We start from the raw sequence: 16,808 nt of genomic DNA, 5'->3' as shown, positions 1-16,808 counted from the left end.
AAAACTGAAGAAATAGAGAAAGAAACAGCTAATTTAACCCCAAACTCCAGAATTTAAAAATCTGGTCATGTAAAAATATTAAAACACAAAGCAACAGTTCCACCAACAGCTGATATGATTTGTTTTCATTTCATGAAATATTTTCTTAACTAATTTCAAACAATGAGATTTAAAAACTCTCATTCAAAACTCATGGTTTCCTTTGATGTTCCATTTCCTTCTTCAACCAAACCTTCTACTTATTCTCCAAAGATAAGTTCATCTGGTAAACTTGCAACATATTTGCTCTGTTAGGCAGTGTCGGAGGAAACTCTGAAAGGCAATCAGCTTCTTATTCCTTCATTCATGCAGTAAATATTTATTAAGACTCTTCTATATGCCCCAGAGCACAACTGGTGCTTGAGATACAATGTTGAGCAAAACTCATAGGGTTTATGATCCTGGAGGGAAGGTGGACACTAATCAAAGTAACACACAAATATGTAACAAACTGTGCTCACTTTATAACACACAATGGGGTTGGGAGGCATTGAGCTGGTCCGGAGGGTCAGAGAAGGCTGAACCTCAGGAGTTGCTGCCTGAGCTGAGCTCAGAAAAGGTTACCCGGGCTGGGCTGGGGAATCATTTGGAGAGAACTGCTCTTGCAAAAACTTAAGAGTGTCAGGCAGTAAAATACATTTAAGGAACTGCAAGGCCTGTATCTGGGACAAAGGAAATGAAAGAAGAAAATGGCCTCCAGAGTAAGAAACTGGCCATGGAAAAATGACCTGCTGCTGCTCTGAAAAGTCCAGTGTGGAGGGTGTGTCACTTTGGTCCCGACACAGACGACATGGTGGGTGTAGCACACTATTTGGTAACCATTTCTACCTCCTCCCTACCCTGGAGAGTAATAACCCAGATTCTTTTTTTTGTTAGCCCAATCATGTGCATTTTTGCTATTCTGTTATTTTAAGCAAAATACTGATTTTTTCACCATCAAACTGCAAAACAAGAACCATGTCCTAAAAAACAAAGCCAATACAAAATCCAATATATGCATGTTCCCAGAATTGTTTTCACTTCTGACATTAAAATAAATTTAGACATAAATTGGCTCAAGAAAGAATTGTAAAGATAATATCAACAAGGAAGTAATTAAGAATTTGATAGTTTGATTTTTATTTGCAAATACTCCATCAAAATATTCCAACAAATACATCCTGATGGCTTTTGTTCTGGTCTAAACTCTGTGTATAGCTGGCCTGATATATAACAGCTTCAACACTTCCATTCTAATATCTGGAAGGGCTGCTGCTCTGAAATGCTATCATCACCCCAAAGTCAAAAGCCATTAAATGTTCATTTCTAAAATAAAAGGCATGTATTCATCTCAAATGATGTCATTTTGTCTGGGCTTCTGCGTTTCCAAGGAGAACAACTTGAAATAATCAAGAATATAATGTACAGACTCCCAAGGTGACCAGTTATAAGATATAGTATGTGCATGTTTTCTGAGTTCTTTCAGAGAGCTGCAAGGTTAGGAAGGGAGGAAGGGTGAAGGGGAATGGTAAGCAAGAGATTAAAGTTTAAAAAAATAATAAAGATACAATTACAGAATAAATTGGCGCCTTGAAATCTGCTTCTGGGAACAAAATTTAAAGCATTCTACATTTTAAAAATATATGAAAATATGTGCTTCACTTCTTATCCATGAAAGAGATGGCCAAAATGCTATGAACGTAACTACAGTGTTATTGTTTACATGGTGCACTGTTTCTGTGTTTTTGCAGAAAGGCTATGCATTCCCAGTTAGGATGTATCCAATCACATTTTAACTATGAAGAACACATTTGGCCAAAGATTGAATTCCTTGCAAGGTAGTGATTTGTATGGAAAAGCACCCTCAAATTCTACATCACTATGTGAAAAGAACAGTACAGATTTCACTGTTTTTCTTAACTACCACAACACAAACAAGGAAATAAAGAGTTTAGTCATTTTACAGTATAATTTGGCTTTAAAACAGCTTCAAAAATTAAAACCCTAAAGCATTTTGCATGTTGGGAAATGTAAATTGCTAATGAAACCTGCACCACATCAGTTTTCTCTGCCAGTTGGCTCTCTGTCGGGTTGGCAACAACTCAAGAGCTGGGCAGGAAAGTTCAGGCGTATATCTTGTGTTTAAAAAAAATGAAAAGAAAAAAATGGAGAAAGGGGCTTGATTTTATAAACACTTCAGTGAAAATTATCATTCCATTTGGGACCAATTGAGTCCAGGTGCTAAGGACAGAATAAACAGGCAGCACATGAAGGCAGAAAATGTCAGGCTTCTATGGGAATTACATTCCTGGTTACATTTAAAACTTAAGTTTTAAAATACAAATCAGTATCAGCATGGTTGCACACATACATTCTCCTTCTGGCTTTAAAAATGCTAATCTTCCGTTCTCACATCACAAAATAAGGTAAGTCAAAGCCTAGAGCCTGTTGCATCTCTTTTTATATTTTTTCTGCTACAATTTTAGGCTGAAATGGTTGTACCTAAATGTTTTCCTCACATTCAAGATCCTAATGAACCTCATTTTGAAATTAGAGGATCCTTTTTACATTCTAATTAAGGGTAAATTTACTTTTATGCAATAATGTCTCCTAGAATGTTGGACATAAATTCAGCACCAACATTGTCAAAAACTTCCTTTCCAATGTTAGTTTTAATATCTTTATGTTGACAATATATCCATGCCTTCTTTATTCTAGGCACTATGACCTTAATATACCAACTGCAAAAGACATGTAAAACAAAATGCCACCTGATACCTTCACCTGGAAAGCATATATGAAATCAGACTTTCTATTTACCAATAGACCTTGTGCCAAATATAGATCAAAATACTAACAGTGGTTTTCTCTGGGTACTGGGTTTATAAATTATTTTAAATTTTATTCTGTGTTTATCAAAGAGCAAAAGATCACACTAAAAAACCTGACTTCACCACTATATAATACTGTATATCCATGTAACAAAATTAGACTTGTATCCCATAAATTTATAAAAATTTTTAAAAAGAACTAAAAGATCTTTGTATTCTAAACTGAAAAGTATGACTTCTGCAAACAGGAAAAATCCAATTGTAAATAATCTATTGTAAAAGAAATTATCAACATAAAGGGAGATGTAAATTTCATTCACATGACAATCCCTGCCCTTCTAAAGCTTATATTTACAGAATTGTATATAATTACACAGCCACACAGACAGGCACAATTACCACTACTTGAGAGTAGAAGGGCAATCATATGGTGAAAGTAGCTAAGAGTTCTAAGAATTATTTTATTCAATAGTTGCTTTGAAGCTGTTTTTAAGACACTAGAGAAAATTCCATATAATTATTGTTAGACATACAAAAATCTTGAAGCAATTGTTCAGGTGTCAGTGACATTTTCATCTATTTATAAGTAAAATATTAAATTTACTGTGAGAGAAGATAAGATACCACTATTTTTAGAATATAGATACATAAACCTGGTTTATTAATGAATGTTCCTATGGTAGACATATCTAGTTTTTGTATATTGGAATCCTTTCCTTTGTGAAATCACTCCAACTCTCAATCTGAGTGGCAATTGTGGGACTGCCAATCGCAGTACTAATACACTGAACATTTCAAATCCCTTCCTCCACCTCCCCTCACCCTCTACACACACACAGTTATGGCCACATGACTTGGTTTGGCCAAAGAGTACCCCAACCCTCTGGCAAGTGACTGAAGGTCAATCAGCTTCCTTTCCTGGGACTCAGCTATAACCACTGGAAGAAAAAAACCCTCTTTTTTCATGGGTTGCTATTCTAGAATGACATAAACCAAAAGTGGCTGGGGGTGATGAGGGGTTACACAGAGGCAATTGTGATAGGAAAGGATGAGGCCAATAACTAAAAGGAAGAAAATCTTAGAAGATGCAGAGAATACTGATCACACTGTTGGGCTCCTCCCCCAACTCTCTCCTAAATATGGCTCTATCTATGGACTTCTCATTTAGGCAAATATAAAAGGCAAACACCAACCAGAAAAACATATTAGCAAAATGTATAAGAATTAATAACTATCATAATCCAAGTGCTCTGATTTTAAATCATTAAGCATAAAATGACTGATTCAGCAGAAACAAAAGGAAAAAGGCAGTCATCAACAAAATGGAATTTATATGTGGATTCTACCTTGTTCTTTATGATTCCAAATTTTCTACAATGAGAATTTATGACTTTAATAATAGAGAAAAAAGCTTAAAGGCATTAAAATATAAAATTAAATTTATGAATGTTGCCTGGGATCAGTATGCAGGACGAATAAGTGGGTATGCAGGGAGTCAGGAATGTCAAAGAGAAGGCCATGGGCCAATGGATGTCTGGGAATAAAGAGGCATCTTTGAAGAGATGTGAATAGCATAACAAAGGAAACAGAAATGGGCTACAGGGAGGTGCTGACTACCATGGGGGCGAAGGTGAGTCAATGATTCCATTGCTTCCCTCCTGAGATGACGGTGTGGCCCTGAAAAAGACAGATAGTACTGAGGAAGAGCTGACTTGGAAGTGGATGAGGGAGTACATTGATTCAGACAAAAATAAAAAGCATGTGAAGCTAGAAACATAGAATGGCAGAGGAAGAAGAGATCTTAGATTTGTCTAAAGCAAGATTCTCATTTTATGATGAGGATACTGAGTCTGCAGTGAGCTGAGTGACTTGCAGGTTACATACCTGAGGGCAGACTTCAAGTGCAAATTAGGCCTCCTCCCTGCTGTGCTCTTTTCAGTCACATCACATCATCTCTCCAGTTTGATCCATAGCTATGTATTCAAGAAAAGTATTCTTGTGTTCCATGCATTCCATCTCTTCTCTTTCATGATTGAAAAATACATCTCATATCTAATGTATTGTTAACAAGAATCAGTAATAGATAATCTCTTAAACAATTCATTGTGTAATTACAAACACAATTATTACTGCCAGTATTGTCATAAAAATTGGTGACATGGACAGTGTGTGTCATGCATTTGTACACATTTAATATCAGTGCAAGAAGATTCATTCCAGTGTCTCAGATAAGGATAATCATTTTTATGATGTGGCATGGAAAAATTAAGTACTTGAGAAGGTAATTTGTAGTGATCCTTTAATATGTCAGCAAAATTACATAACTAGTTAGCTGCCTCAATAGGAAGCTCTAAGTATCTTTCTATACAGCTTGTGATATATTTTAAATATATACTAAACAACTTCACTTAATACAGTGTTTAATAATATGTGCTGTGGGTAACTATTTTAATATGTTGGATAGTGAAACTAAATGTAACGGTTCCAACATTTCTCCTGGGAGTGATTTTGGCAGACATATGTTCTTCATCAGAGTTTCCAGCAGAAATCTTAGAAATCAAGAGGAAAAATAGACCATATTATACCAAACAGCCTTGCAAACCACAATAGAAAACGAGTATTTAATGCTGTTTTTTGTTTTGTTTTGTTTTGGCAGCTCTGAAATAACAAACCTGAAACACTAGAAATGAAGGTGCATTCTGTAATGGAAAAGTCTAATAGAGGCATAGCACAACAAATGAGAATATTTAAATTAGATATAAGAGTTTAGGCAAAATCCTTTCTGAAATGAGTGTTTCCTACCTCCTGAAGTTTTCCTTTAGCTGAGCGGAGAAATATGACAGTCATTGTTTTGCATACTCTCACTCACTGTAATGAGCTAGAATTTTCATTCAAGTGTAGGTGACATGAAAGCTAGTGACGGACATGTAGAATCATTCCTCCAGTTAGCATTGCAACATCCTTGTCATCACCAAGCTGGGAGGTATGCTCAAGGTTTAAGGGACAATTTCTCAAGGAAAAGATTTTTGAAATTTTGAAAACTGTTTTTCAATTGAAATAGTGTCCTGAGAAGCAGAAATATGCAGCTCTACATATCCTGAAATTTGATAAATTACTGAGGGAAAACTGTGGGATGAAAGAAGAATGCAGAGGAGACAGTAAAGGAGACACAAGGGGAAAAAAATCTTATTAGTGCCTCATCTTTTACAATTCTCTGTTTGGAAGTACTTCATGTGTAATAAAGAAGACTCACTTTCTACAAGGCTGGAGAAATTACTTGGCTAAGTATGAAAAATACTTTGTTTGAAAGACATAACTTCTCAAACATAATAAACAAAATGTCAATGACTTGTGCTAACAGAGATGAAAGCTTTTATAATTAAGTGGTAGCCATGAATAGCAATAATAATTTTATATGGTCCACATCTACCCAAACTTTTCCAAAGAGGAGAGATAACATAAACAAATCATTGCAAATCAATTTTTACTGCTGGTTGTAGAATGTGGCCTTGTTTGACTATGGGTAAGAGTATATACGTGCTTTCCTTTGGAAACTAGAGCTGAAGGCAGTACCATGAGCTGTCTTCCACAACCCAGAGAAAAACAAGTACTCTACTCCTCTATCATTCACAGTTGATGAGACTCTGCTCTGTTAGATTTCTAGTGGGGAATGCAGGAGAACCCCAAATGAGAGCTCACTAGACTATGCTTACCTTCCCAGTGTTCTTAAGAATACTGCTCTCCATTTGTCTGTCAATGAACATTTAGGTTGTTTCCATATCTTGACTATTATGAATAGTGTTGCAGTGCATACCAGAAAGCTAATAACTCTTTGAAACAATGGAATATTATTCAACCTTAAAAAAGAAGAAAATTCTGTAATAGGAGGCAACATGGATGAACCTTGAGGACATTACACTAAGTGAAAGAAGCCAGTCACAGAAGGACACATACTGTGTGATTCCATTCATATGAGGTATAGGCAAATTCATAGAACGAAAGAGTGGAACGATGGTTGGCCAGGGCTGGGGAGAGGGGAACTGGGGAGTTGTTTGCTAATCAATGGAGGACAAGATGAAAGAGTAGGACTTATTCTACTTATTCTGCTCTGTAACATGGTATCTATGGTTGACAATACTGTACTGTCCACTTTAAAACTGTTAAGAGGGTAGATCTCATGTTAAGTGTTCTTGTTACAACAAAATAAAATTTTAAAAAAGAACAGTGCCTTTTAAACCAGACCTGTCTTTCCTAATTTGTTATACATGGTTGATCTTAAACAAGGTAATGGACAGGCAAGAAAAATAGAGAAGAAAAAATTTAGAAAACTCCTAAAATAGAAACTTTAAAAAAGTTGAAGATAATTTTTAAAAAGCATGGTCCACTATAAAGGTAATCTATACATTTTATGAAAATCAATGTGAAGCTTTTGATTATTCTAATTAGAGTAACAGGAGTCTCTATACCATTATTTTATGTCAAAGTTTTGGGAATTAAATAGCAAAGGAAGCACAGACATAGATGTAGCTGGAAAAAATACCATCTTGAATAGAACATGAGGAGAGCTGCGCACCTTTCATAAAACTTACTTTTCACATTCTAGTTTCTTAAAGTCCTAGAACTCAATTAACACAATTCCTACCAACCTACAACTGTCAGATCCTCATGGCGGGAAGCTTTGCTCATGGAGTAAATTAGACTTCCTGGCTGGCTTTAGTTTCCAGAGATTCTGCCTTATACTGAACCCAAAACTGCCTCTCAGCCTTTTCTGTTCAATAGACAGAGTTCTATGAGAAGTCTACTTCCACCTAAATGCTAACTTTACAGAATCTATTTGAAAGAAAAACCTATTCTACATCACTAGTAAATTTAAGTCAGATTAAAATGTAAACAATTTTAATTTTTTTGTTTTAGTTAAAAGTAGTCCAAAAAGAAGATGACTGGGTACTTTCCCTTGCCTTCTGATAAAAGTACAGTGCATCTTTTTTTTTTTTTTTTTTTTTTGAGACGGAGTTTCGCTCTTGTTACCCAGGCTGGAGTGCAATGGCGCGATCTCGGCTCACCGCAACCTCCACCCCCTGGGTTCAGGCAATTCTCCTGCCTCAGCCTCCTGAGTAGCTGGGATTACAGGCATGCGCCACCATGTCCAGCTAATTTTTTGTATTTTTAGTAGAGATGGGGTTTCACCATGTTGACCAGGATGGTCTCGATCTGTTGACCTCGTGATCCACCCGCCTCGGCCTCCCAAAGTGCTGGGATTACAGGCGTGAGCCACCGCGCCCGGCCAGTGCATCATTTTATCCATCTGGAAATCTTTTAGATTTCTAGTAATTTCTAGAGTTAGAGATTCAAAAGCATTCCTCTGTAATCAATGCCTAAGATCAGTGCTCTAATATAAAGATTGGAAATTGTAAGTTTGTCTACAAGCTGAATTCTGTCCTCCAATAAGATTTCTTTGATTCATGTAATATTTTGCAAAATAAGCCAATTTCTTAAACTTTGGTGATTTCAAATTTTTAAAAATCCAGATTCCTGGCTTCTTGAGAGATTGGCAATATCAGACTCATGCTCTCCTGGCAAAAATAAGAGGATCTCCAGTTTGACACAGTCTCCACCACTCCCTATTGCCCCTTTTTGTAAGATTGTATATCCCTGCCATTTATCATTGCATTTTCACTGTTGTTTTTCCAAAACCTAACCTTCTTTACTTATTTATATTTCTTGCTAGCCCCTGTAAATATCTGAGTTTGAGACTATTGTGCTAACCCATGGTTTCAACCATTTTGAAAGTATGAAGACACACTATAATTATGCTTTTAGTATCTGTTAACTGAAAAATGGAAAAAATTCTGTAACTTCAGCACTATCTTTAAATAAACTTACTTTTTTATAAATTACAACTGTATCTATAAATATTTGTATATTTATATGTGAAGAGTAATATTTAGTTCATGGATAATACATAAAGCATTCATGAAGCAGTGAATCTTTGCACTAAGCCTTATGTTTTCCCAGGGATTCATGAGTCAAAGGTTGAGAATCACTGGTCTAGCAAAAGGAATTCTGGACTGGGAACTGGGAGCCACTAACCCTAGTCCTGTCCCCTCATTGAACAGGCTATGATCGGTGATTTGAGGCAAGTCAAATCTTTTGTGGCCTCAATTAACTTTGATATCCTCACTAGCAAAGTGAATAGACTAGATGATTGCTGAGAACATTTCCATCAATAAAACACGGAGTCCTTTTATCTACTATAAAAACCCAGGCATCCACAAAACTCCCAAAAAGTATACTTTGATGGATTAAAGGAAAGAAATCCATGAAAAACCTGAAAACATAGTGAAAACTAACTCTACCATTTCCAGATTTAGACACAATACCATATTTTCTGTCCCAAATCATGTTTGAAAAACTATTAGTGTATTTGCAAATAGATTCTCCCAAAAAGAAGTTAGTATTACAGATATATTTCACTTAATTCATATATCTAGGATATACTTATTAGACATGCAAGGTTATGAAAATGAGCACACAACTACTAAGAGTCACAGTCAAAACCAGAACCCAGACCCACTTGACTCCAAATCCTGTGCTCAGAGCTTCTACATTGTATTACCACTGTCCCAGGATTTCAATGCTTAGAGAGCTTACACTAATGCTAGGTACGTAAATGTGGTCAATAGATATTGATAATCAGAGAATGTCTGTGATATAAGCCCAGTGATACCAGCACACAATAGATCATTATTTCAGTATATACTGTAAAAAATGTTAATACTATAACTCTAATATTAAAACACTGGGCATCACTCCAACTCACAGTATCTTCTCTTAGAATTTCCTCTGTCAGAGAAGTCTATAATTGTAGCAAATACAAGTTTCCTACCTAATGTACATTCTCACCTTCTATCTTCTAACAGAATTCTTACTTTGTTTATGACAAATATACACCCAGTTAAAATATACGCTCATCAGATTCTTTTGCAACCAGAGGTTGCCATGAAACCCAGATCTAGCCAAGAATGCAAGACTTCTGAGTGGGGTTTTCAAGAAAGCTATTGTTTTCCTAATAAAAAAGGACAGACTCAGCTAGTATATGCCTTTTACCTTCATTCTTCCTCACTTCTTTTCCAAAGCATAGACGCTTCTCCCAGGAGGAGAGGCACCCAGCTCGTGACAATGATAATAAAAACCACACCCAAGACAGTGAAGAAGGAAGTCAGAAAGAGCAGAATTCTGCCTGGACTTCTTGCTTAGAAAAATCAACCTGAGTTGTTATGCTAACATGGCAAATTTTTCTCTGCATACATCTGAGTATCCTAATGTATGTAAAGATACAGTAATTGATAATCCCAAATTATCAACATTAAAATAAGAGTTTGATAAGTGTAAATTACGGTTCTTAGGGTATTATCATGCCTCTGTAATGAACCACTGCATTTTTGAGTCATTCATTCTCCAGCTTTACACTAAACCTAAACAGACGAAGCCGTTGTTGATCTGGACTTAAATGATACTATAGAAAAACAGGGAAAATCAATGAGTAATAATGTGAGTAAATCAATGAGTAATAACAAAACACGTTTAGCAAAAGAAATTTTTCCAAAGTAGTTTTGTGTGTCAAAAATAATTTTAAAGTTTTGTTTTCCTTTGTTTCCTGGTTCAGAGCTTTCTGACCAATATCCCCTACAGCACTGGTTTGGTGCTAACAGGTCAGAGGTGTGCCAAGCTGCTGCTTCGCTTCAGTCCACAGGTCAACTGGGTAGCACCCAGACTGGCCAGAGCCCCCAGGGCTGCTTTCCTTTGATCACGAGATCTCGTCCACTTACCTCAATCTACTATGCAAATATTCTCATTGTTACATGATGAGAAAAGCATGGGGAAGCACTGCCCTATATGACAGCTAGATGCTACCAAAATAATAACAGTGGTGGGAGAAAAATAACCTATTTATAATACTAGATGGACCAAACATTAGCTAATATTCATAACATCATTAGATTCTCAGCAAAATCATGAAGGGTCAATTGGGCAGTTATGTTTATATCAAGGTTTAAGGATGGGTGATTTGCCCACCAACACTCACTGCTGAAAAACAGCAGAGCCCAGACTTTCAAATCAAGAATTTCTACATCCAAAACATTATGCTTTTTTTGATACACCTCTCTATATAATGACATTCCAAGTTTACACAGACCTTTAAAAATAGTGTTTTGATTTCACGCTCTGAAGAAAATTCAAACAGTTTTCTTTGTTTTCTCTTGTGACTGCCATGCAAACACTAACGTATGTGGAACCTGATACTCTCTTTGAACTTAGCAGGACTGAGAAAGCATAACACTAATCAACATATTTGGCTGTACAATTTTCTTTTTACAGCTCCCTACCCTCAAAAAGCAGAGAGCCAACCCTTGTTATTTTGTGTGAGTAGAAAAGTGAGTTTTTGCCCACCACTCTAGAAATCTCCCCAAAAGTACCTATTAAAAAGAGAACAGAGTTAAAATAAAATAGTATGCTGCCATTGAATATGCTTAAGTTTTTGTTTTGTTTTGCTTCATTTTGTTAGAGTTTCTTATTGCCTTTCCATACAAGGGAACAATATAAAGAAATGAAAGAAACTGTCAAAAGTAAACCACATATTTAAGAGATTAAAAAAAAGTATAAATTTTAATCCACAGGGCAATCACTATCAAGACATATTATTGAACTAAACAGAATTTAAGTTTCCGACCCTTGTTTTAGAATGCTGGACAACCAATAGATCTCAATGGCTAGAAATAACACTTTAATTTCTTTATAACAATGCAGAAACAAAGAGGATACATGCATAAAAATAGGGAGGTATGGCAAGATCCTATAAGTAGCTAATATAGACACATTAAAAAGCACAGGCACTATCTAAAATATTAATCTGGATATTAATTCTCTGTTCAGAGAATAGGAACATAATGGGATGGTTGAGCATGCATGGCACAAAATGTTCTATGTAAGCAAACATGAGTTACAGAATACAATACATGAAATGGTTACAGAGGTGGGCTTGTGGCAGGTTTAGAATATCACGTTTAAAGACATGGGCTGCAGATCCAGAATACATGGGCTCAGTTTCGGGCTCTACTGTTTATCTGTTGGGTGATGATAGCACACTCAAATTTTTAGCATGCAAAAAGGGCTACTTTCTTGATCCTATCAGCAGTTAAGATAGTAATGCCGAGTAGCCCATCATGTTCCCAAAAGAAGCAATCCTGAACTCCTTAATCCTGAATGTTGAAATGCTAAAAGATCAGAATCCCTAAAGCTAAAATCCTAAAAATTGCAATCCTAAAAGATCAAAATCCTAAAAATATAATTCTGGAAAAATTTTTTTTTTAATCTTTAAAGATATTTACATTTTTAAAAGGTGATTTATTTGAGAAACAACATGACAGAACACTCCATAAGCCACTTTACACAATAAAACAGGCAACATTAATATGTATTTTTAAAAGCATAAACACTCAGGTACACTAATGACAGTCATGGGGGTAAAATAGTCAAGATGAGAAGAGCTGTATTTACAGAGAAAAAGAGTCAAAAAGGGAAATGTATAAACACATATATCCTCTAGTTGGTAATCATGTGCAGCCAGCTTTATGTAAATGCATTCATCTGAATTTAAAATGATAAACAACCTATGTCTTTTAACAAGATAGATCAAAAACCATGATGGCTAAGAGAGGAAACAAACCAAATACACAATGAGTCACCACCCACAAGAGCCAAGATTTCAAGAAATTCTGTCTTTCACAAGTGCAGATGTACAAAAAGGACACCTCTTCATTTATCAAGGAAGTTTCAGTGTTTTTATATACACGCACAATGCTTACACACAAAGTCAATGTTGTGATAATGTACTTTCATTTAGTCAAGTTTACAAAAAAAAAAAATCATTAAATGAGTTAGAACTCTTTTAGCATGGCTCAGGCTGAAGAAGCCTCAGGACTCTGGGGATCAGTGGTTGTAAGTTCTGGAGTCTAAAGTCCAGCAAGCCTGGAGTTCTGTTGTCCAAGGCAGCAAAAGAAAAGTCTGTCCCAGTTCTCAGAGAGAGACCAGTTTGCCTTCTGTACTACTATAGTTCTATCCTGGCCCCAGCTGTTTGGATGGTGGCCACCAGCACGGAAGGGCAGATCTTCCCCACCTAATCAACTCAGGCTCACACACTAATTTCCTCTGGAAACACCTTCACAGACACACCCAAAATAACGTCTCACCAGATTTCTAGGTATTCTTTAATACAATCAAGTTGACAACTAAAATTAAGTCCACAAGTCCACACCTTGTCAGCTTGGCAACCATGCACATCTTCTTAAACCATACTTAATTTCCAAATCAAGACAATAACAAGATAATTCCACCAAACAGGATGCAGCTATTCTGTGTTTGTAATTTTCAGGATTTTAGATGTTAGGAACTTAGGCTTGAGGGATTTTGATCTTTCAGATATCAAATTCCAAATTGGTGTTCAGAAATGTGTCTTTCAGGATTATCCAAACCAGTAAAACTAAAGTACTATATAAAAAGTTGAACTGTTATTCAATTTTTAATCAATTGCTTATTTTCAATAATTCTTTTTAACCAAATTTTCATCAACCGCAAAATGTGCACGAGGCATAAAATAAATTTTGCCACTCAGTAACAAGAAAGCCAAAACTATACGTTGGAATAACATGAGTGCAACACCTTATGCCAGCTTGCCAACAGCAAACTGTAGGCAAGTTCACTGTAAAAGCCAGGCTACCCTAGTTTCACCGCACACAGAGCACATTTGGAAAGCAATTCAAATTCTTCCAATACGTACTGGAATATCCTTTCCTACTCTACAAGACTGAGTCAGAGTCACCACTGTCCCAGTACCATGCTATTACTTTTTATCCTGAGGCGTAAATCAATAGTCATTTCAGCAGCTAACCGAAAATATAAACGCTTCTTTTAAGGACATTTGGTTTCTTGACATACTTAGTAAGGGGTATGTCTATAACGGCCAAGTAAAAGTCTATCTCCAGAAATAAAGTCCTTTTGGTCTTCACAAAGGCTGAAAAATGTGTGTGTGTGTGTGTGTGTGTGTTCTAGTGGAAAGTTCACATATGTCAAATTTAAGTAACACATCTTCTTTACCCTGTTTAAAGTGTATATCCAAAGCTTAACGAGGCAGCAATGTGTACTTAGCAATGTGTACTAAAAATTTAAAAATACACTAAAATTTCCACATATTCTTATTTTTAATCTTTAATCTCTGAGTTTACAAATTTTGTTAATATTAGTATGAATGCACAGAAGTATTTTAAAAGCAAGAAAATGTAATATCCTAAGCAACCATAAATAGAGAAACTAATTATAAAATGAAGTGCTTGGCCAATGAACACCGTGAGTCAATATCAAATGAATTTCTTACAGCATGATTTCAGTTCCAAAAGTACCATAGCAACATATGAATGTGAAAAGAAGCTATCCAAATAACCTTGGTTAAAACATGTCCTCTTGTTACCTGTTTCTGAAATTATGCTTCTTAGGAATAACTTTTCATTAAATTCTCCTAGCATTCAAATGTATTTTGAAACCTAGCACTCTTCTAAGCATTATATAAATCATATAAAACTTTCTAAGTTGATATTTATCTATGGCCAAACAAACACAGAATCACATACAGTGTTATACTTAATGAAATGGCAACAAATTCCGCAAGTTTTTCTCAAATGGATTTTAAGTTGGCAAACAGGTTTTATGCTAAGCAAGAAAATGTTTCATTTCTGTGGAAACTTCATTCAATTTCCATCTTGTCAGAGTTTCATTTTCCATAACCAATCATAAGAAAGGTCAGCAGTGTGCACAAAGTGAAGTTCACATGCATGGGAGACTGATGTTTATAGCTGCACAACCTGCTCCTGAGAAGTCCAGACACTCTTTCCAGAGAGGCCCAGCAGAGGACAAGAGGAAAAGATGGAGGATATATAAACTGTCTCAGCTGCAGCTTTCTGAATGGAGAGGTTTTCATACACCTAAACACACACACACACCACACAGACACACACACAGACACACACACACACACACACGCACACATACCAGCAAATGAACGGAAATTTGGTACATTTTTTAAGCACTCGTGTTTTACACAGAACTTCTAATAACTTCTTACTTTCAGATAGACATAGGTTCAATCCATACTCATGGAAATTTGCTTTACACAAAATATAAATAATAATATTGAATTTGATACAAAATAACATGATAGCCTTCATGAGTTATATTGCAGTTATTACTGGAAGTGAAAGCAGTTAGATTTTATAACGTTCAATTATATTTCCCTAAAATTAGCAGAACCTACTTTACTGGGATAATTAGGTATTATTCTGTATAATACCAATTAATTCAAATTCAAAATAAAATAAAATAAGTCAAAATATAAGTCTGGGCATGATGGTTCACACTTGTAATCTCAGCATTTTGGGAGGCCAAAGGGAGAGGACTGCTTGAGCCCAGGAGTTTGAGACCAGTTTGAACAACATAGTGAGACCCAGTCTCTATGTAATTAAAAAAAATACACACACATACACACACACACACACACACACACACACACACCCGTTATATATATGTGCATATATGTCATAGGTGTGTGTACATAAATATATATATGTCATATATACAGACGTGTGTGTGCATGTGTATATGTATACAGATATATATATTCACTGGAAATTAGAATTTATATACATTTATATATAAATGTATTAAAGAATAAATAACAATATATAAATATACAACTTATATATTTATATATGGAATGTATATATACATATATTACACTACTCCTGAAAATGGCAATTTCCAATCTTATAATATTGTGTAACATCTCAAAGAAACAGTTTTTAAAGTTTGAAATGACAATCTCACAGAGAACATATCAACAGAAACTCTTTGAATAGGATGTACTGTATTTTTTTTCCTTACAGATAATATGCTCTGTATTTTGCTACTTTAACAAGGTCTTGGCTCTAAGGAATATTAATTCTGACAAGCAATTAGAAGGGAGGTCATGTCACTACCATGCCATTGCAGGAAAATACTGCAGTAGAAACTTCTAATCCTATAGACCAGGGGTCTCCAACCCAGGCTGCAGACAGGTAGGGCCTGTGGCCTGTTAGGAACAGGGCTGCACAACAGGAGGTGAGCAGTGGGTGAGCAAGCATTACCACCTGAGCTCCGTCTCCTGTCAGATCAGTGGCAGCATTAGATTCTCATAGGAGTGTGAAGCCTACTGTGAACTGCACATGTAAGGGATCTAGGTTGTATGCTCCTTATGAGACTCTAACTAATGCCCGATGATCTGAAGCAGAACAGTTTCATCATGAAATCATGCACCTCCACCCCATCCCCCGACTGCTGCCTTTGGTTCCCAAAATGTTGGGGATCATTGCTATAGGCTGGCTGGCATCCTTCAGGCCTCATGAAATTCCAAACAACTCCGATGAAGACAATTACCTCCTCTTCCCAAAACAGTGCTTATATTTTAACTTGTTTTGTATATCAGTGATGTTTGGACACTCACCTGTGATTTTTTGCAGCAAAGGTGACAATTCAGATTCCTCACAAAAGACCTGAGCCAAAGCTTTCTTGACTTTTTCTTCTGCTTCACCCAGGTCTTTGGCTGCTGTGAGCTCTTCAGTGACAGAATAAATATATATGAGAAGGATCAGCAGTTCCTCAGGACTGTAGTCCTCATTGGTTCTCTGGGTTACAGGCTTAATCATGGGCAACAGCTGATTTAACACCACAGACATTGCTGATTCCCCAATGCTCTGAAATAAAAAGTGAAATGAACATATGTCAATCTTCTACAAAGACATAATTTATGCGCCATATTAGTCTACAGATAGCTTGCACATAAGTCTATATATGATATTTACTGACTGCATCATT

General features: G+C 35.9%; 1 protein-coding gene across 2 annotated transcripts in view; it reads right to left on the bottom strand.

The window, feature by feature from the left end:
• Nucleotides 1-16,808, bottom strand: part of SCFD2 (sec1 family domain containing 2) — a 431,480-nt gene that overhangs the window by 229,722 nt on the left and 184,950 nt on the right. For both annotated transcript variants that reach the window (XM_017540351.2, XM_017540352.2), the window contains exon 5: nt 16,438-16,687. In XM_017540351.2, the coding sequence (XP_017395840.1) occupies nt 16,438-16,687 (250 nt within the window). The remainder of the gene's footprint in view (nt 1-16,437; nt 16,688-16,808) is intronic.

The sequence above is a fragment of the Cebus imitator genome, unplaced genomic scaffold (assembly GCF_001604975.1).
Source record: "Cebus imitator isolate Cc_AM_T3 unplaced genomic scaffold, Cebus_imitator-1.0 Scaffold124, whole genome shotgun sequence".
NCBI classification, from domain to species: domain Eukaryota; kingdom Metazoa; phylum Chordata; class Mammalia; order Primates; family Cebidae; genus Cebus; species Cebus imitator.
Note: the sequence above shows the minus strand (reverse complement) of the source record. Positions and strands in the feature narration are given on the sequence as shown.